The following is a 21,436-nucleotide window of genomic DNA, read 5'->3' as shown; positions in this document are numbered from 1 at the left end:
CCAGTTAGAAAACAAAACATCACTTCAGTTTATTGTGTAGAAGCTCTTCCATGAGAGGTAAGATTAGTTGGCTCACCACACTGGAATTCATCTGCTCCGTCTTCGCAGTCTTTTTGGCCGTCACACAGCCACACACTGGAGATGCAGTTCCCACTTGGACAAGCAAAGTGGCCCTCCTCACACTTCTGTCCATGGGAAACTGGGATGAACAACAAAGCCACGTCAGTCCCCTGGGCATTAGCAATGATTGTGGTCATTATCTTATCCTAAGCTCATGAAATCTCTTATTTCACTGTCATAATCATCTCCGGAAATGAGATCTGTCTTAAGTCTTTTCTAATTGAAGCTGGTTTCCTTGATCTGCTTCTGAAAGCACAGGCAAAATGTATGGCTGTGTGTGTGTGTGTGTGTATACTGGGTGCTCACCCTGGCAGTTAGTCTCGTCAGCATAGTCTCCGCAGTCGTTAGCACCATCACAGATCCACGCGGGGTGGATGCACAGTGAGGTGGAGTTGCAGCTGATGAAATCTTTTTCTTTCACCCCCAGTTTGTAAAAGTGAGAGCAGTCGGTGTGGTCTGAATAAAAAACACAGCAGACAATGACTGTCTTGTCACAATGCCAGTGATGGTGGAGGTAACGGTGAGGGTGGCAGTACTCAATGTGATCTGATTGACAAGCACAGATCTAAGTCACTGGATCCAACTGATCTGGCAGAGGTACAGCTCTGTGCTTACATTCTCATTGTAACTACAATGCAAAGAAAAGGCAGAAAGGGCTTACTGCAGTTCTTTTCATCTGAAGCATCGGCACAGTCAATGACCTGGTTACACCAGGCTGAGCTAGGTACACAGCTCCCATCCTTGCATGATGATTCTGATGAACCACACGTGACATCTGGGGGGAGAGAATTAGCATTTCAAAAAGATAATAGAACAGAAACAGCACTCAGAGACAGTTATAGGTACAGCTCACAATAATACTTAAAACCTCTTTCACAAGGTGGTGAAAATTTGCTCCAGGTTGCAAATTGCGAGACAGGAAATGGTTTGTGATGAGTTGCAGTATCTGTGCAGTTGGACTTGCTGTGCTATAAAAATTGCCTGACTGTCATGACCATCTTGGTGCTGTGCAAGAGGAATTCACATTTAATATGCAAGAGGGGCTGCTTGGTTCTGTAGGTCAATTCACCTCTCGGCCTTTTATTATCAGTATAGAGCATAATACTATAATTAAATGGTAATAGAAAAAGTTATTGTTGATGTCCCATTAAAAAAATAATAATAATTGCAAGGCAGAAGATGACATGTTATGGCCAGATAAACTCCTCCCTGAAATCCTAGAATGCTGAGTTGGAAGGTCCACATTAATTATGAGAATACCACCTCTCCTTGTGTCTATATACCTTAGTATTTTCTTTTTACTACACTACGTCACCATTAAGGTCAAAACAAAATCAATCTGGCTACACTGAAAGGACACACAGTATTCTGCAAGCTCTCAGATGCAGCTTTGTGGGATGGAGGTTGGAGGCTTCTTTGAATCTGTGCACTCTTTATGATCTTGGGGCTCATTAGACAGTGAAGGCTTAGCACAGCATGTGGCCTAGTGTGCTGTATTAATATAAGCATTACTGTGGTTGGATCCTGCCGTCAGAGGCAGGATGGATTGAACAGGAGATCAAATGGCTGCAACTCACTGCTGCAAAAAGCTTCATCTGAGTTATCCCCACAGTCATTGATCCCGTTGCAGAAACGACTGTTGGCCACACACCGTTGGTTGTAGCAGGGCCTGAAACCCTTCCGACAGCTCCTGTTGTCTGAGCAGATTGAATCACATAAATATGTTAGTAGAGATCAAATACTTGCCATTTTTTGGGCCAAAAATGTCAGTGTCAGACAGCAATCAAAAGATACATCATTTTTTAGTACACTACATTCTCATCTATTTGTACTTCAGAAAGAATTGTGAAGTGTCTCTTACCACAGTATTGCATCTTCTCATCTGATTTATCTTTGCAGTGGGCTATTCCGTCACAGGTTAGCTGGTAGTTTATGCACTCTCCATTCCCACACTCGAATTCAGTATGGATATTGCAGGAGGAATTTTCTGCTGCAGAAGAAGACAATGAAGGTGATGAACCACGACTGTCAAAATCTCAGAGCTCAGCTGTCTATACTGAACAACCTTCATACATACAGGTGAACTCTGAGGCCACATTTAAACGCAAAAAACTTCACATTTACTCCAGCAGCCCAACATTTATAAATGCCATAACTGCATCCAATAACCCCATTACCCTTATACTTCAATTTGAGGGAAATCTGAAATCCTATACTCCAACTGAACAATAAATGTCATCACTGTACTTTTAGTGATTTCTGTCATCTGCAACAAATTAAAATTCCAATAATAAATACCCTCACAGACTTTGACCACCCTCCCCTGCTCTGCATCTTGCAGCTTCACAATTCAAAAATACGAAGCTTATTCCTGCTCCAGTAATGAGTGGAATCGAGGTGCAGCTGAAAGCCTGCTGTCCTCTACCATGACATCCAGGATACCGTCCAGCTCTTTTGAGTCACTTGCCATGTTTAGTCTGGCCAAACTTCCCTCGTTTGAACAGCTCCTCCCACCTTATGTTCTGTCCTCACACTGCATTTCAGATTCAACCAGCAATGTGTCAAATTAGGAGTGCTTTCTACTTGTGACTTCAGGCAAGTAATTGTCACAAACATCCTACTCCTTTCAACTGTGTTTTCTGCTGCCTGCCTGAACTTAAAGTAGCACAACATTATAGCTTTATTTTCCCAAGTAGTATTGACTATGACTCATGGAATCATTACAAATTCATTGCTTAGTCAAAGAGGAAGAGACAGCAGCTGGTCATAGTTTCCTGTTTGTGTGTGGTTATTTACAAAAGGATCAATTCAAAGATGTCAAACGTTCATGTAAACAGTATGAATAATATCTTATCCTGAGTGTATGCATAAGCTGGATTATACTATGCATATAAATGTAGTATTCTTTCAAAATAACAAATCTATAAAGAGTGTCATTAAAATCAATACCAGGAGTGTTCTATGGGTTAGAAGTTGCGACCTCCATATAATTAAATCTGAAGCTTCTCATGACTTACACACGCATCTGTTGTTGTCTAAGAGCACACGCTCTCCACGGCAAGTGCAATTGACCCTCCCATATGGGGTGAGGAGACAAAGGTCACCGCAGCCTCCGTTCATGTGTCGGCATGGAGACAGCTCACCTTTAATAACAATCAAAGATAATAGATTAAGCAGCCTTCCAGGACACACTTTCTCCTGAGATCTTAAATAAATTCCTGGAGTTATCTTCTGAGGAAGTACTCTCACTTACCTTTCTGCTGGACTCTAGCTTCAGCCTTCCTTATCTTTTAGTAAGTGATATTTCAAATACAGATATTACAACTACATTTTGTTGCCTTTATAATTATATATAATAAGGCAAGGGGTATTCCAAAGTGATATTCCAAATACATTTTTACTGGCAGAGAATTTGGTTCATATGCATATCACAGGAAGCATTTTTCCATAAATGACTGGTACTCTTTCTTTCTTTATGAATCTGAGGTTCTGACACCAAACCTGATAACTGCTGTTCAAGGGCTAGATAGTTGACATTGATTTTTCTCCTTTAAAATTTATTACAGCTGAGATGGAAATGTGTTGATATGATTTGCGCTGGCATGGCATTGGATCTCATTCCAGTTACTAACAAGGGTAAGAAAAACACTGCTAAACAACAAAAAATAACAGAGGAATTCATCTTATCCAATAACTGATTTCAGGGATATATGTTTTTAAATACAATGAGACTGATTCATATGTAAAATACTTATTATTATCTGTGGTCAACATACAAATAAAAGGGCAGTTCTATTGTTAAAGGCCTGCACTAATACAGACTACAGGCAGGTATCCTCACTGACAGGTAGCAAATGTATTACAGTGCTGGATATTTTGTCTTTCTCTGCCTGGGGTGCTATGTGAAAAAGCTCTGTGTAGCTCTACGGGATTCATATATTGCTCTTAATCTCATGACCAAAGTTCAGACATAACCCATGAAAAAAATAATGCAAGTGCTGGTCCAGCCCTGAGAAAAAAAAAATGTATAAAAGAACAGCAGAGGTAGTCTCAATTGCAGGTGTTCAGAGACATGCATGTCCATTGGAGACCCTCTATTATTACCTGCCCCGCAGCCATGAGTGTTTTATTCATGAGAGAAGAAACCACTCCTGTTCTGCAGCTCAGGTAAAACGTTTGTTTGATTACTTATAGTTAGGATATCCATGACAATTTTTTTTTTTTAAATGCAATAAGACGTTCACAATGTAAAGATCAAAAATAATAAATTAGCAAATCCATCACTGCTGGTCATTGCACATTACGCTGTATACTCGCAGCTCTGCCCATTCAGGTCATAGGACACGATTATTCCCTATGACGAGATAAACGAGGAACAGCGTGGCTTTCGGCATCTGAATCCAGCCAGTGGGACCTGCTTAAGCCCATTTCCCTTTGCCCTACTTGGAAATGAAACTTTATATGCCACTTAAGAGACTCCCTCTACAACATAGGCTACTTTTTTATTAATTACCTCTGAAACTTTAGTTTCTAGCCATTCTAAATATGACCATGTTCATTTATCATACCTGCTGTTTTTGTATATCAAAATGAGACCCCCTTTTTCATCTTTTGCTTTTAGTTAGTAGAGCCAAAATGACATACCACATATTCACCAACATTAGCTGATCAGAGATTGTGTCAAATATTGTATGTGTAGAATATTTGATTTTTATTTTACTAAATTTACACTAACTATTCAAAATGTACTTTTTTAAAAGAATCTACCTTGATTCATCTTTAACATTTAGTGTTGATACTGCTACTGGCCTCAAATAGCCAGAATCATTCTGATGTTATTTCTTTCAGTGGAGGATAAGTGCATGCAAACTGTAGAAGTGACAAAGATAAGTGCGGTTTCCTCAAATATTCTCATTGGGCTACAATACAAAGTGCAAGCAGCTACATATTTATTTTGGTCTGTTGTCCTAAACTACACCAATATAATAAATATGTACATATAAATTCCTGCCCATATGCAGACATGAACATCCAGGCATCTGCAACACATTATACACAAATATTTGCAGACACGTCACTGCATCCATTGGTCATTAAAGTAAGCCAATTTCCAGGTGTTTAAATACTCACAGTTGTTTGTGTCCCTGGCCACAGCTATAATCCCCATTGGCTGATGGGGTATATCTGCTCGAAGTACCTTGGTGTCACCGCCTGTGTATTTGTTTGATCGCAGCACAGACCTACGGGCCCAGTCTGACCAGTAGATGAAATCTGCATAGATAGCAAGCCCATAGATGTTTCCAGGTCCTGACTTAACTATGACCTGAAATTGTAGAGCAGAGCACTGATGTTAGAACTGTTTTCCAATATGTGAATTATTATATTTGCTGGTATACATAATACCACTATAACACAAAGTGAATCCACATATTTCATTCTGTCAATATCTACACTCCCCCTCTCCCGAGCCAATCCCAAACATCTTTACAAGATCTGGCTGGAGAGAGCATCAACAGAATTTTGAGTGAAACCCTAGGAATAAATGTGAAGAATAATGTTTCGACTCATTAATCAACACATCACCCCCGCCACCCCCATGACTGCTTAACCCAGATGTTGTGGGAGTAAATGACAGTGGCATTGGCAGGGAGGCAGGAATCCATCAGATGCCTCCCTGTGTGACTCTCTAGGCTTGTGGGGGGGACGATCAGGGCCTCCAGCAGCTCTGTAGTCTCAGCCATTAGTGGGGCATGCTTGGAAGCAGCATCACATTAGCCCTGTGCCATACTGGGATTAATAGGACAGGTGTTGATTAAAGGAGCCCAGCGTGTGGAAGCAACAACTGGCCATCAGTTGAGAGAAAGAGACAGAGAGAGACAGAGAGGGAAATGCCAGATGGGGTAGAATGGAACATATTGATAGGAAATTAGATTTTGGACACATTAGGTTTACAGCCAGGGACACATTACATTTGTGCCAAACTCGTGTTTGGGGTAAATATGAACATATTTCATACATTCTTATCACTCTTTCACTACTCAACAATATTCAAATACGATACTCCAACTGCTGACAGCTCTCAATTTATATTTCCTCTGTTCATAGTAAAAAGGCCATCTATTCCTGACTAAACATTGCTGACATCTTCCCTTATCATGCACTCTGCTGCCCTTTGTAAAGCACTGCCTTCATTAATGACACGGGTCTCCACTCACAGAGTGGCACGAGGGGGAGAGTCAAGCCATAGCTCCTATTCATCTCTGTCGCCAACCACACTGGCAGCATGTAATGGCACTGCTGCAGTGAAGAGTAGCCGGGCCCTCAGGAACACTCTGCTGCCATCCACGTTTCCATTTATATAACTCAATACAAACATAAAACAATCTGAGTGCTATAAAATGACAAGGAGCCTTACACTGAAATGCTTTGTATACAGTGGGTGGGGTTTCTGAAGAGTTCCACAAGTACTGTTTGGGAAAGTGCTGAAGTTGACAATCAGCTAGCTCTGTTTAATTTACACATTTTAATTGGAAAGGAGAATCTGCACCCAGAGCGGTCTCACAGCAAAGCCTTCATTAGCAGGACTTGACTGCAGCAGGGGATAGTGGGGACTCAAAGGTGAAGACTTTCAGAGCCCTGTGACTTGGCTCAGCAAACATATGGGTAACTAATTGAAATGGGCCAAGGTGCTGAGCTGCAGAGGTCATGTCAAACAAAAACTGAAATCCATAGCAAAAAAGGTGATCTTGTACTGTAATCCTTTGTACACATGGGGCACATGGGATGTGTATCCAGTTGGGATTATACTATGCATGAAACTTTTTATGGACAAAATAAGAACTTCCCTCACTGAGCCCCTTCTTTATAACACAGAATGACTTCTGTGATTACAGAAACCATCTGTACCCTTGGAGATGACATATCAGAAAGAACATCAAGAGGTGTTTCAGATCCTATTTGCCATATGAAGGATCATGTTCCAGGAGCTCAATAGGGATGAGAGATTAAATGGGAGACAGAAAAACAGTTTCATTTCAGGAGAAAAGGGTGGATCAATTTGACTTTCCATCCTTGAATATGTGCCTTGATTCTCGAATGTTTTGTAATGAAACATCTCCATCATTCAAAGACAAAAATGGAAAATAAATTCTATCTGGTGAGTCACTGCGTCTCATAAGACCATTCCTTTATTCATGGAAATTTTAACAAATTCTGTCCATACCTTGTATAATGCTTCTAAAAAATAATAAAAGAAATCCACTGTGTAATATTGGGCAACCACAATTAATATCTTTTACTCAGGGGCTATTATTTTCATACTCACATATCTGCTGGAACCATCGTAGTCACATCTCTCAATCTTGCCAAGGCTTCCATCTGAAAAGTAGAGCTTCTCTGCTTTGTGGTCAATAGTAAGGCCAGTGGGTGTCAGAATGTCCAGACTGATGATAATCCTCATGTTTTTGCCTGCTAAAGTAGATCTCATGATGCTGGGCCTCTGCTCATTCCAGTTGGTCCAAAACATCAGGCTACAATGTGTGCAGAAAAACAAAATTGAAGGGAATTACATTGTTGGAAGTTTATACATAGCTTCCCCATATATGCCCTGAAGGAACTAATCAGTGATAAAGTGTAGCTCAGTTTCAGATTAACATCACAGGTTGTGAGACAGAGCTAATTCATTCATATTCTTCTCTGTGAGGAGGGTATGAAAAACAGATAATAGTGGCAGAGGAAATTAACAAAAAAATTCTGTCTTGGTTTATGGGTTTTGTAAGATGGACGGTGCACGTTTTAAATCTACAACTATGCAGACAAATCACAGAGAAAAGAGCTGGAAATTGTTTACATTTTTTTAAGCTCCTGGATTCACACTTCATACGGTAATGAAGTCATGGAAGTCCACTCTAGTGCGATAATAAGGATTCCGGTCAGAAGTCACAACCAGGGACTGCTAATTAATCACTTGAGTCTGAATTCTAATTATCAGACAGTGTTTCTGGAGTGGGATGGATATGGTGCCAAATTGCCAACCAAGGATATAGTCTGAGGTCAAGAAATTAATTTAGTTAGTACAACAGCAGGAGCAAGACACTCACTCTTTTCTTAATGTTCAGTGACATAATCTATGCCAGATGTAACAGGAACACTGATGTGCTATTTCAAACAACAAAAACACATTTTTTCTTTTCTTTTTTTTTTTACTGGCACACAAATGAAATCATTATTTATTATAAAATGCTATCAGTGCATCTTATAATGGATGACATCTTGAACCTATAGTGTAAAAATGCTTACTAAAACATTCTACTTCAAGATACCTCAGGATTTTGCACCAGATAACATAAGGCAACAAAACCTTATCACTGAATGGATAAGCTAAAGATGTATCAAAATGCACTAAATTACTCAGTAATGTTTGATACAGTAGTCCAAAAATTACCAAAATCAGTAAACCACTAGTCATACAATTACGTGATTCATAACTGTGTCGCAAGACAAACAATTTCCAATCCAAATCCAAGTTTTTCCTCTTATTTCTGCAAGCAAAACATAGACCTATGTCATTAGAGTAATAACATACAGTAAATAAGTAAAAAACCTCAATGTGGGTTTCTGTCCTCAGACTCAGAGGGAGACCATTCCATTTGTCTGCTTTTTTGCTACAGTAAACAGTAGACTGCATATGGATTTGAGAGCTCTAGCTGGGACATACCTTGGCACCATATCAACAATACAGTCAACAAAAAGATTTATAGACAAGGACAAAGATCTTAAAACTAATAGGAGGCCAGTGCACCGATCTTAAAAGAGCAGTAATCTGAGGTTGTTTTTTTTTTTTTTTTTGAAACTCTGGCAGTGACCTTCAGTATTGAGTGCAATTTATTTAAGGACTGAAAGCAGTATGTTGCAGTAGTCAAGCCTCCTTGTAAGAAAGGTATGAACAAGCTTCTCTGTATCTTAGGGAGAAAGAGGAAAGGCCTGATTTTTGCAATGTCCTTTAAATACATAATGCTGTAATGTTATGTTGTTACACATTTTCCCAAATCATAAAATAAAATTTCAAATTGACACTAAAGAAGATAATGAGGATTAAACGTTATATACGGCCAGCACAGCAAATAAAAACAATACTCTGCTGAACATAAATCAACCCATAAATAAAAATGTTGTGCATAACAGTGTTGAAGGCTCAACTGAGATCCACACATTTTTGGATTAACTGACTGACGCAGTAATGTGGAGTGAGTGACACAGAGAGCATGTACAGACTTAGAAGAGCTACTGACTTTTGACACTCATCCAGGGCCAGGACATGTGGATGGTCTTCTTCTGAAAGTGTGACCACAGCCTGCCTGCTAAAGGCACCAACTCGTTTCTGGTCCACAGTTTGCCTGGTGATGGTGGAGGTAGTGGAGCTGGTCCAGTACAACGTGTCCCAGGCCCGGTGGTAGGCCAGGCCCTCCACTGAACCCACATCTAAAAGAAAAGACACATAAGACCACTGCTCAAGTTGAATGTAATCTAATTAAGACAGTGGCAAGAAGTGTGGTTGAATGAAAAAAAGAGGCCAGCCTGATGGATGCTGGAAGTTCACAAGTTGTGAACACATGAAGAATAATCTCATTGCGGAGTAAGGGACCAGTTGAGAGTAATATACTGTACGCAAAGATCCATGTATTATATTGATATCCTGTTGTGTGTCCCAAATGTAAAGTTTTCATTAATCTGCAACTGACATCTGGGGCCACTAAACTGCAAAGTTGTCTGTAGTGCAGATTTAGGTAAAAATACTGACTTTGCTTGTAACAGATGGCAGGCTCCAATTGTGTTAGAATTGGGATTATGTTTCCTTGGTGACTGACAGGGAAATAACTTCATGCCTCACTACACTGGACGGAAAGGTATTTGTTGATGCAACAGACAGTCAGTGAACTGAACGTTTTCACTGCAAACCAATTTCCTAAACATAGGATATGAAAAAGCCTCTGCAGCCTCCCGGGTTGGTACAAGAATGTGACTGACAGAGAGGGAACCTCCAGAGAGAGAGAGAGAGTGATCACAGACAGAAAGGCTGGCTATATTCATGTTTTAGCATTCATTCACTGTAGATTTGTTTTGCAGGGGTTTCATAAATGACCTACTGAATATGACCTCCACTGTTTCAATATTACACAAGTATCAATATGAAGAAGCAATATCAGAATAATATATTCAATATGCCGTAATACAGCATTGTCATGTACTCATACATGAATATGACTACTGTTCCCCATGGACCACTGTAGCGTATTTGTGGAAGCTTATGACTGGGGAATTGTTTCCGTTATGCTCTGGGAGAATAAATGGAAACATTTTTTGGACAGAAAAGCACATCGCCATAGGCAGAGGAAATGTTGACACCATGCAAAAAGCAGTAGAAAATACCAAACCAGTCAAAACAACAAAAAAATTAAACTACTCCCTCTGAGTCCAGTAGAAACCACAAAAAGTCTAAATTTTATTTCTTACCCTGAGACCCCATTCATGAAACCAGATAGAAGATTGGCTTTGTTAGGGGTTTGGAAAGATTACCTGCATGAACCCAGTTCTGTGTGTGTTTATTCATGTGTAACTTTTCCACCTGCAAGTACGTCTGATTACTGCTTGACAAAGCAAGAGATTGTCTTTCATAAGATGTACACACAGAACTGCCTTCTCCTATTCTCAGTTCAATAAGACCACCCACACTGATAACAAGACATAAAAAAAATGTAAATAAATCTGACAATACCTAACATCTGTGTACATGAAATATTATAATACTGGCAATTATTGCAAGCCTGATCTCTATTTCTGTAACACTTAAATTTTCACACACTTTCATCTGTCAATGCAGCCCATATTTTGTCTTAATGCTGAACATGTGGCCAATGCAACAGAATTTGGCTGTATCCCCTCATCTAAAAACCCATAAACCATACTCTAGAATACTTAATACACTACCTGAGTCAGCCGATCACTAATTAATAGTTTGCAATAAAAGCTGTCTGGCAGCTTGGAGTTTCTCACAAATTGTTGGCGGGGCGAGGGAGTAATTAATGGGGGACACGGAGTTTAATTAGGGAAATATGGATGATTAACATCTTCACCTTTCCTCAAAGACGAGACAAGCATAAACTTTTTCAGGAAAAGAGAAGAGAGCCTTGCTTTTATATACTGTACAAGGTTAGATGCTGCATAAGGTGTTGATTCAGTTAAAAGTAGTATGGACCAGAAGGACATGCTGCTTTCACTCAACACTAGATGAGTTAATTGGACAAGGATGGCCATCCTACCACAACTATCCTTGTTCCTTGAATTGTAATTGTTTACATCACTTTGATTTTACATTTCACAAGTGCTAGGGTGTGAAAGATGCTTACAAATCCTAACAGATGGTTCTGAATAACACTTGTTCATTTCTAGAAGATAAATAAATAAGAAGAAAGCTCCCTCAGCAGGGGTCTGGGAGATGGGTCAGGGTTCTGGGGGGGTATGTAGGTGGTAGTGGATCAGTAACACTCCAGTGTGAGAAGGGGGTTGGGAAGGTGCTGAGCTCTGCTCCCAGTGGAAACTTCACAGAATGGCAGAGGGTGCTAGTTGAGCAGAACAGAGGCTTTTGCCGTTCATCTGAATCCAGTCATGCTTATCAAGATGGGACTGACTGAGCTTTAGAGAAGAAATAGAGAGGGAGTGAACCCATCATTCAGTCTGTGACAGTAAGTAACGCTTTCAAACACAGGTATTATACTACACCGATTTAATAATAAATGGTCTTTTAAAAGCATTAATGGCAGGAAAAATGAAGGAGTGGAAAAAGTAAATGCTATTAAAGCTATGTGAATATTATATTCTAAAACAGGCTGTTCTGTAGTTAAAGCTGCAGTGAAATACACCATTTGTATAGCAGAAGCAACACATCAGCATCAAAATAACAACAGTTGCATTCTTGGGTCAGTGCCACTATGCACTAATTACAGTCACACATACGAGTACACATCTTTTCCATGAAATGCACATCAGACACATGACTGAAAACACCCCTGAAACAAGCCCAGCGTAGATAAGGCGTAACAAATGTTAGTATGCCTGTACTGCCTTATGCCAAACCATACTCAGGTCCAACAGAGGGCACAATACTCGCTACAATATCACCATCAATACTGTGATATTGGGAAGCTCTCGAAATTGGCTATAGGAGTGTATATGATTGTGTGAGTGCAAGTTTATTTTTGTGTTGAAATTGGCTTTTTAAATTACATAACAACATTCAAATAAGTATATAGCATATATAGCATTCAATATAGCATATAGTATAGCATTCACTTACTTTCTGCAATAACAGCTCTTCCTGTCCAGTCATCATTAATCATCTGGATATTTCCAAAATGGACGTCACTGAAAAAGATGCGGTTGGTCCCAGCTGTCTTCTGACTGTAGTCAAAGGCCAGTGCTATGACATTCTTGAAAAATGCAGGATTTTCAAAAGGCTGGACAGGTGAGTTGAGGTCGTTCTCATCTGAAAGATGGATGCTTTTCAGTATAGTCCTTTCAGAGTAGAGTAGATAACCTTCATAGCGCTCACAAGCAAAGCCATCCTCTGCCAAGCGGCCATGGGCACAGGAGCAGGTCCGGCGACCACTTCCCAAGTGAAAACACAGCTGCTGGCAGCCTCCATTACTCCTGGCACAGGGGTTGGTGCCTTCACAACCCAAAACATATTCAGTTACTGGTTTGTCTCAGTTTCCGTCTCTGTGCAATCATATCTGAAATGTTTGTGACTATACATAACAGATGAAAATCACAGGTGCCGTGTAGCAGCCACATAATTGCAAACTGCATTTTATAAAGGTCATCATAAACTAAGAACAGACATGACTGCAGGAGTAAAATAGGAGTGCAGAAGTAAAAGCAGTCATAAAAATTGGTAAGACGACTCCTTTCTCTCTGCCTACCTTTTTCTCTGCCTCTATTGAAAACTGTCACATCCTTCAAATTAACTCCTAGACCACTCCTCATGGTCACAGCCTCACTGGTATCAGTCTTCAAACCACGTCGGATTGAACCATTGGAGTGGGCCCTGAACAACACCAGAAGTGGTTGTTTCAGAGAGGAAAGCATACTGTAGTTTGACTTTTCACTGGGGTGGGGTAATGAAAAAGTTAGATAGACATAAAGACAGATAATTCCATTTGGCAAAAGTTGAGTTAAATCCAAGACTGCAATCAACCATGACACACAACTATTCAACATTATCCTTACTGATACTTTAAAACCTGTCTCAGTCTCTTATTGCTTCAGAGAACCTACAGACCTGTTCTAAAGCTCTACAGGAGTGTACAAATATGCATAAAACAACTTATATCTTGTAAGTAAATAAGGTGTCATTAAATGTAACTATGTGCCTAATTTTGCAGATGGTTAAGGAAGGCTCTGCCCTTGCTGATACCACTGAACGGTGTCTAGAGTATTTACAAAAATACAAAAACTGCTGCTCTTAATGTTTTAACATGAGACCTGTAAAGGGAAGGGTTAATGTCAGGTTAGTATTGCAGGCATTGCAGGCCAATGCATGTGTGTGCATTTAAGAAAATAATAAATTACCTGTCAGACCAGTAGATGTAAGGCCCAAACACAGCCACTGAGAACAGGTCTACGTTGGCCACTGACAGTACAATCTCCCGGCCCTCACCTGTCTCAAGGTTGATCCTCTCGATCTTATCTGTGCGGGCGTCACACCAGTATAATGTATTTTCCTGGAGGGTAATTTTAAAATGCATATCACACACTGAACCACATATTTCAGCCACAAAAGAGCAAGATGAAATAAGAGGCATGGTATAGAAGAATAGAGTGGGGGTGGATGAGGTCAATGACAGCGTTTGTGCATCTGTGTGTGACTGCACCTCGTAGTCTATGGAAATTCCATTGGGCCACATGATGCCTGAGTTGACCAAGGTAACCTGGTCTGAACCATCTAGGCGGGAGCGGCCAATGCAGGGGTTCTGGCCCCACTCAGTCCAGAAGAGATACCTACCCAACACGGCAACACACAAATACAGTGTGTACATGAAAAAACAGAAGTAGTATAACATTGACAAAATGATTTTAAAATGAGTTAAAATCATATACATTTCTTACCCCTTCTGTGGATGCACCGCAATGGCCCTGGGCTGATCAAGTCCTTCAGATATGACCACTGAGCGGAATGCACCATTCAGACGGGAGATTTCTATTAGGTTAAAACCATGGTCTGTCCAATACAGGTTTCCTGTGTAGAAAGGAGGAATAGTAAGGTATGTCAATATAGCAGCGGTTTATTGATGAAGGCATGAGATACAGAAAAAGATCCCACCATGAACTAGTACATAGACGAAAACTAATTTTGCACACACACTTGTGGTACCCACCCTTGTCCCTAAGACTTGATGTTTTTTTTAGCACTCCAAATAAAAGGAAATTGAACACATCTACTCAATTCTGTAATGGGAAGCTGTGCACATAAAGATAATTTTCAACAGTCAATACCAACTTGATAGCCTGCAGTAATAAATTCCAGGGTCTGAGGAGTCACAATACTAACCGGCAATCCAGTCAACAGCAATGCCTTCCACCCGGCTGATGCCAGTAGTAATGATGTCCTCCCTCCAGGTCTGATCACGTTTGGCACGGGATATTCTGTTCAGGCCCATGTCTGTCCAGTACACTGTGTCATTCCCTGCAAAATACACAATACAGTTAATGATGAAAGAAAATGGGATGACGAATGCAGCTGCCACAAAAGTATTTATTACCTTCAAACAAAGCAGCTCATGAAACCACATTTTACTGCAGCTCTGCCCATTTCACCAAATGTTGTGTGGGACCATAAAGTATGATAGCGAAAATCCACACACTTCAGCTACCGCTCTTTGTTGACATACAGTGTTTGAACAAGAAAGGCTACTGTTGGCCAAATTTTACAGGGCAGTATATTACTTCAGGGAAAACATGGCATTGGTAAAACCTGTTATGGATATTCTGTGATTTTTTCAGCCCTATTACATAAGGATATGAAATTGCACATGATTTATTTATGATGCAGTCTCTGTGCAGCTTGTCAGTTTGGGTAACAGGTTGTTTGGAGTTTACGGGGCGTTATATGTTTATTTGTACTTTTTTGTTCCTGCTGCCTTCACACAGTTTTAACACACAGCTCACATATGACAGAATACAGCTGCAGGGCTGTCATTTGTTCTGCTCTGCCCGCCTGGCTTCTGTAATGACATGTAAATGCTATGCGTGTGCTATCCGCAGCCTCCTGTGGATGGACTTAGTAAGGAATTTGCATGTTCACCTGCACAAAGTAACAAAGGGGAAAATGATCGGCAATCTTGTTCTGTACTTTGGCAATATCTAATTTGACTTGGATTTGGCTTATTTCTTCTTTCCAAAAGCTGTGGTTACACATAGAGATTGCCATCAACCTTTGAGGTTACTAATTCAGAATCATATTTCAGGTTCTCACCAAATAACAAACTGACTCATGGCTCTTGTGTAAAGAGCAATCCAACCTGCTCTTGTTCTCCTGAACCCTCACTTTATCTGAGAGGGAAAAAAATTATAAGGAAAGTCCAGTAACGTACACTACTTATAAGTGATTATATATACAGGGAGCATTTACACCCTTTGTGGCTGATTGATAGTGACTACTGCAAGTGGCTGTGAGGTTCTATTTACTATAAATATATAAGCACAGCAGCACTTTGTGCTTATAGTGTGAGCATACTAGCATGACATATATAGTATGTATGAATTTAGTATAGTATAGTATAATGTTCACTAACTTAGTTTAACATGTTAGCATGCTAACATTTGCTAATGCAATATAAACAAAAAGTACAGGTTTAGCAGGCAGCTCTTTACAGTGAGTAAAATATTAGATTTACAAATTCTGACTTGATGGCAATCCTGCTAGTATTGTAGTACAACCACTTCTTCTGGTGTTGTACTTCTTGAGACACTCAAAACAACAACATTCATGACCTACACTGGTGGCATAAGAGTCATTGGATCACCAAAGCCATTATGGTTTATTGTCTGGGCACCATCGATTACCACAGATACCAAATGTAATGATAAAATGGTAAAACAGTTGTTGAGATATTTCAGTCTGGACCAAAGTGGTGAAATGAACGACCAAAAAAAATCAGTATTGTTCTCTCCCTTCATTAGAAAACAGATAGTAAAACAGTAGACCTTAGTCCAAGTGACAGGAAGTCTGATGATCTCTGCCTCTGGCACAGTCAGGTGGTTAGGAATATTAAATCAATTTCAGTGAACTTTGTATTAATTTACATTTCCTACCTTCAGTTTTTGTGAACCTACATTGAAAACATCAGAAGCAGACATGTGGAATTACCCAAACATGGTGCTGTTTTTCTGTTTTTCTAAAAGAAATTGCTGCAGATCCTAAGTATATAAACCTTTGTGTGTGTATAGCTTGTTTCAGTTGTGCATGTGCAATTTCCTTCACACAGCGTTCCTAACCATGTATCAGTAGCAACCTATTACATATATGGAATGATACAAGCCTATAGTATATGCATAGCATTTGTCTGTGTATGAAATCTATCATTTTTATCATATATATTATACAGAAGGAAGCAGGGCTGTAACAAATGACAGCACAAGCTATTGGGTTCATGCTTTGCAATGCATGTTACTGTATGTTCATTTGATACAATATCTTGGGAATTGCTTTGTATTAACATTGTTTCGGGGGCTTGAGAGGAAATGGTTTGCTCTTATTCATTCTGAGGGTCACCCATAATGTGAACATATTGCTCTTCAACTCTGCAGTCCACAAGCCCACAGACCATTATTCAAAAGGTTAGAACCCAGTATAACAAAGACCATTCCATCCCCCATGTTGTTTTCAGACTGAAAATGAACAAGGATCAAGGATTTCACACCCCAAAAAATATTCATTATTTGTTTTATAAAAATCTGCAATTTAAAATGAATTGATTTCTGACTGTTAGGTTCTACTCTATATTACATAATTTCTGCATTTATTGTGTATAGAAAAGTATGAATAAAAAATAAAATAAACACACAATAGTGTCATCAATTTTCTGTCCACTTGACATTATAAAGCCCACTACAAAGCAGCTTGTCTTGAGGTGCATGTGTCTGCCAACGTGAGTCTTGAGCTTCACCATCTTTTTGAGGGATGGTGTTTCTAATCACTGCAAAATGTTCCTATCACTGGTGTTGCATAAAAGATTTCTACAGTCATTAAAATTAATCATAGTTTAAAAATATAAAGCTGCAATCTGATATATACATTTCCTTTCCATTACCACTGCTGAGCAGCAAGTTGGAAGTCGTGCCTTTCTAGTTTTACATGAGCAGTTTAAGTCCACACAGTGATGTGTAGTTAGAGGTCACGATAGGCACATAGCCTTAAACAAAATGTCTAGTGAAAGTGTATGACATTAAAGTAGATATTTGAGACACTGCTGGATTAGAAAGGCCACATTAAAAACTACATTCAACTGGTCAGCTTGACATCTCAAAGTCAAGTTGATCAGCCTGCTTTGTTAAACCACTGTATTGGAAATTCTCATATGATTCATGATAATTGTGATTTATTAATAATCTTGAACATTTGTGTTGTACTTGTACAATTGTGCCTTATAAAATATCATATGCTTAGTACTTTTCCACATGTCAATAAGCTGACGGCACCTCACCCCATAAAAGACAGGGGCTGCATAGCTGGGGCTGCTGTGTAATCTCCTGAGGGTGCTGACGCCTTTTCTCTCAGGGCTACACTGTTGTTTAGTCTCCAGAAGATGTTTCCTTGAAGAAGCTGGTAAATTCGAGGACGTAACCTTGTCTCTATTGTATTTAACCCATCATCTGTTGTACTCGGTACTCATTGTGCGTCTCATGCTTGAGGAGTACAGTGAGTCCGTTTGCAAATGTAAGAACTAAACCTACAGAAAGACAACCGTTGACTCTGTGCTTTACTGAACAGAAGATTCCCATGACACCACACATCAGACAAGACAGTGATTCAATCTTCAGTTGGTCTCAGGAATATATATCTAAAGTCTTAAATCCAATATCAAACACTGACATCATACCAGCATGAAAGTCAACTCCCACAGCAAACAGAGTTCCTGTGATGGGCATGAGGGCTTCGCTGTTGTCATTTGGGTCAAGAGCAATTCCCCGGATTCCCTCATGGATGGAATACATCAGAAATGAGTCAACACCTAAAGAATGGCAAAAGACCCATCAGTACCTTAAACAAAGGTACTGAAACATGATCAATTAAGAATCCCCTTTAACCCCTGCATAGATGACTCACATACTGAAAAATAAATAATGAATGCAGAAAGATTTCAAAGATATATATTTTAGTACGAGTCACAGAAAATCAAATGTTGACAGAAATACATTGGCAGCTATAGATTAAGTCTGTGGGAAACTGACCTTCGCAAGACATGCGGTCGCTACGTAAGTTGTAGCCAACAGTGCAGGAACAGCTCCGGGTGTTCTCAGAAGTGGGGAAACAGAGCTGAGAGCATCCTCCATTGTTTATCTGGCACGGGTTTCTTCCTGAGTGTTACACACAACCAGCAAAACATAAACAGTAGGGTGCCAAATGTGTGTGTGGGTAGTGTGTGTCTACCTTTATCTGTGTGTTTGTGTGTTGTGTGAGCTTGCTTACCCTTCTGACCCTCTCTGTCGTACACCTTCATATGAACCACCCCACTCGTCTTGTTTCTCAAAATCACAAGGTTCCGTCCGTCTCTCTTGGTAACCGTTCCCAGCTGTCCTGATTCTTCATCTGCCCACCAGAGTTTGCCCCCTGTACCAATCAATGACATTTTTTTTTTTTTACAAAATCAGCCACACAAGCAGATTTAGTAAAAGTGCTACACAAGAGAATTCCACCTTTTGCTTCAGGTAATGCTGCAGCATTTTGCCTTTTTCACTGAGAAATGTTAAATCAGGTTGTGATGCAAACAAGCCCTCAAACACACTACAGCACAATCAAATACCGCCCTTCATCACCAATTTCAAGTACAAACGGTGTGCTTCAGCTTGCACTCTAATCCACCAAGGATGGCACTCTTATACCATAAAGCCCCTAAATAATTGAAGCATTCTCTGAGCTGATTTGAGATTAAAGAGTGGCATACAAGGCTCTGCCCACTTGCTGCTGATAATGTGTATCTTTCAGCCATGAAACACAGTTACTTTGTTTACATAAACAAAGGTTTGAAGGAGTTGCCATAATTAAGTGATAAGTAATTAATTATATTTATACTGTATATTTATGGCTATGGCATGAACAAATATATAATTTTTCATTATGGATATTCAGCAGTATAATCTAATCAGATCATTTTGGTTGGGTAATTTGCAATTTGATACTGAAGCAACATCTCCACATGTGTACTTCTTTTTCTTTATAGCAACCACTTGTTACCCACTTCAATATGTCTGTAACCTCAGATAATTTAGCAGAATATTTTTATTTACAAATACAACCACAACATGTGCACTTTAGGTTTCACACCATCAATCCCTAGAAAGGTGAGACACCCTTTAAGGTGTACAGAGATACAAAGAGGTAATTCCCACTTGTATTAATAGCCTCAGGCTCAATGTCATCCTTAAAGAGAACGTAAAACTCATTTTCCACAAATCAGACAAATTCCCATGAGTGAGGATGACAGTCTACATGCAGTTTACAAAACATTTGACCCTGGAGGGCATGCTAGCTTAGATTAGCTTTGAACCCTGTGTTAATTTGATGCCATGGGGACCGCTGGCTACCTGTGATTGCTCGGTTGTGCCACATCATATTCAATTTCCATCTCGACTGCTAGTTTGATTCCAGGCAAGTCGAGGCTGATGGATAACTCACATCGTCTAAATAGAAGCCCTCACCTTTCCCTCAAGCCAATCCAATTATTACAGAGCCCTAGGTGCTGAGTGGATCGACCTTGTGTCAGTAACAGTGCCTTCATTATACCTTTTCACAACCAGAATGAGCAGTCATTATGACATGCATGCAAAATGAAAAAGGCAAAATGAAACACAAGAACAAAACACAAATGCCTGCCAAAATGTTTGAGAACTCCACTGATTATCACTGCAGTAGAATAACCTCTGATAACCCTTTTTCATGATTGTTTGTCTGCCTTCACCTCCTGCTGTGAGGGAGCTACAAATCCTGATAGAACTCAAGCTTACCTTGTTTATATATGATGCTTCTTTGGAGTAAATGTAACCACTTCAAACATGACCAACCTGATCAATTAAGCTATCACACACCAGAAGAAAGACTGGAACCTTTGCTGGATTAATGCTTATTAATAATTATTGGTTAAATCCCCACAGAAGGCAAAAAATAGCTCTTAATACCCTCTTAATACAGTTATTTCCCTGCCAAAGCAGATTGCATGTGTATTTACTGTATCTGCAAATTCATATTTCAATTCTTATATTAGTTATAATGCACGTGTTTGTATTCCATAAGGTGCACAGTTTGCTGAGCAAGTAAGGCAAGGAAGAAACAGAGAGGAAATAATGAAAACTTTGTGTCAAACAGAGTGAGTGGTCAGCAAATGCACCTCACCGCATCTTTCACCATGGAGACAAAACAAACATCTGCAGAAGGGACATGACTCTGTAATGGGCATCACCAATAGTCAATTTACTTGCCAACAGCAAAATAAGCTCAGGAGTGGAGAACGACCTGTCTTGCTGCTGTCCTGCTGTCTTCTCCCAGCCTCATTTTCAGCTGATCCTACACGTTTTACAGGTGTATGCTCAATGGTTTATGGTAAAGGAGGAAGGCATCTTGGTGTGAGAAACTGAATGTCTGATCTCAAGCTAACACAGCATTTAGCTGTGCTCTTTGCTCAACAACAGTATTTATAGTAAACATTAATGCTGTAGTGTTAAATTAGTATGAATTTAGCACATACATAAAGTAAATTGTGCAGTTATAACACTCAATGAGGCATTTTACGTGTTATCATATTCTTTACCAAAACTGTTACATCATTAGACATGTAATCTAGTCTAATCTTCAAGAGTGCAAAGGGGATATGAGTTGTTTCATGTCTTATTTAACACTAAGCTCAACATTAATAACTTAATATATTTACAATATTTGATAGATCAATATCTATAGTAACAGTGTGCAAAGGCAAACAATTCATGCAAAGATGTTTTGAAAAGCTGTGATATTTCATTAAAATATGTCTGAATATTAAACACACTT

At 39.6% G+C, this 21,436-nt stretch overlaps 1 protein-coding gene across 1 annotated transcript in view; it reads right to left on the bottom strand.

Moving 5' to 3' along the window:
• The window catches only part of lrp1bb (low density lipoprotein receptor-related protein 1Bb), a 204,630-nt gene that overhangs the window by 49,416 nt on the left and 133,778 nt on the right, over nt 1-21,436 (bottom strand). Inside the window, exons 33-50 of the mRNA XM_051070155.1 lie at nt 18,866-19,006; nt 18,628-18,753; nt 18,276-18,407; nt 14,726-14,860; nt 14,284-14,413; nt 14,049-14,175; nt 13,747-13,898; nt 13,098-13,222; nt 12,473-12,844; nt 9,411-9,600; nt 7,445-7,649; nt 5,251-5,443; nt 3,138-3,263; nt 1,982-2,110; nt 1,698-1,817; nt 782-895; nt 427-576; nt 77-199 (exon numbers count right to left, since the gene is read on the bottom strand). Of these exons, the coding sequence (XP_050926112.1) occupies nt 77-199; nt 427-576; nt 782-895; nt 1,698-1,817; nt 1,982-2,110; nt 3,138-3,263; nt 5,251-5,443; nt 7,445-7,649; nt 9,411-9,600; nt 12,473-12,844; nt 13,098-13,222; nt 13,747-13,898; nt 14,049-14,175; nt 14,284-14,413; nt 14,726-14,860; nt 18,276-18,407; nt 18,628-18,753; nt 18,866-19,006 (2,790 nt within the window). The remainder of the gene's footprint in view (nt 1-76; nt 200-426; nt 577-781; nt 896-1,697; nt 1,818-1,981; nt 2,111-3,137; nt 3,264-5,250; nt 5,444-7,444; nt 7,650-9,410; nt 9,601-12,472; nt 12,845-13,097; nt 13,223-13,746; nt 13,899-14,048; nt 14,176-14,283; nt 14,414-14,725; nt 14,861-18,275; nt 18,408-18,627; nt 18,754-18,865; nt 19,007-21,436) is intronic.

The sequence above is a fragment of the Lates calcarifer genome, linkage group LG1, assembly GCF_001640805.2.
Source record: "Lates calcarifer isolate ASB-BC8 linkage group LG1, TLL_Latcal_v3, whole genome shotgun sequence".
NCBI lineage: Eukaryota > Metazoa > Chordata > Actinopteri > Centropomidae > Lates > Lates calcarifer.
This window is presented reverse-complemented; position numbering and strand designations above follow the sequence as displayed.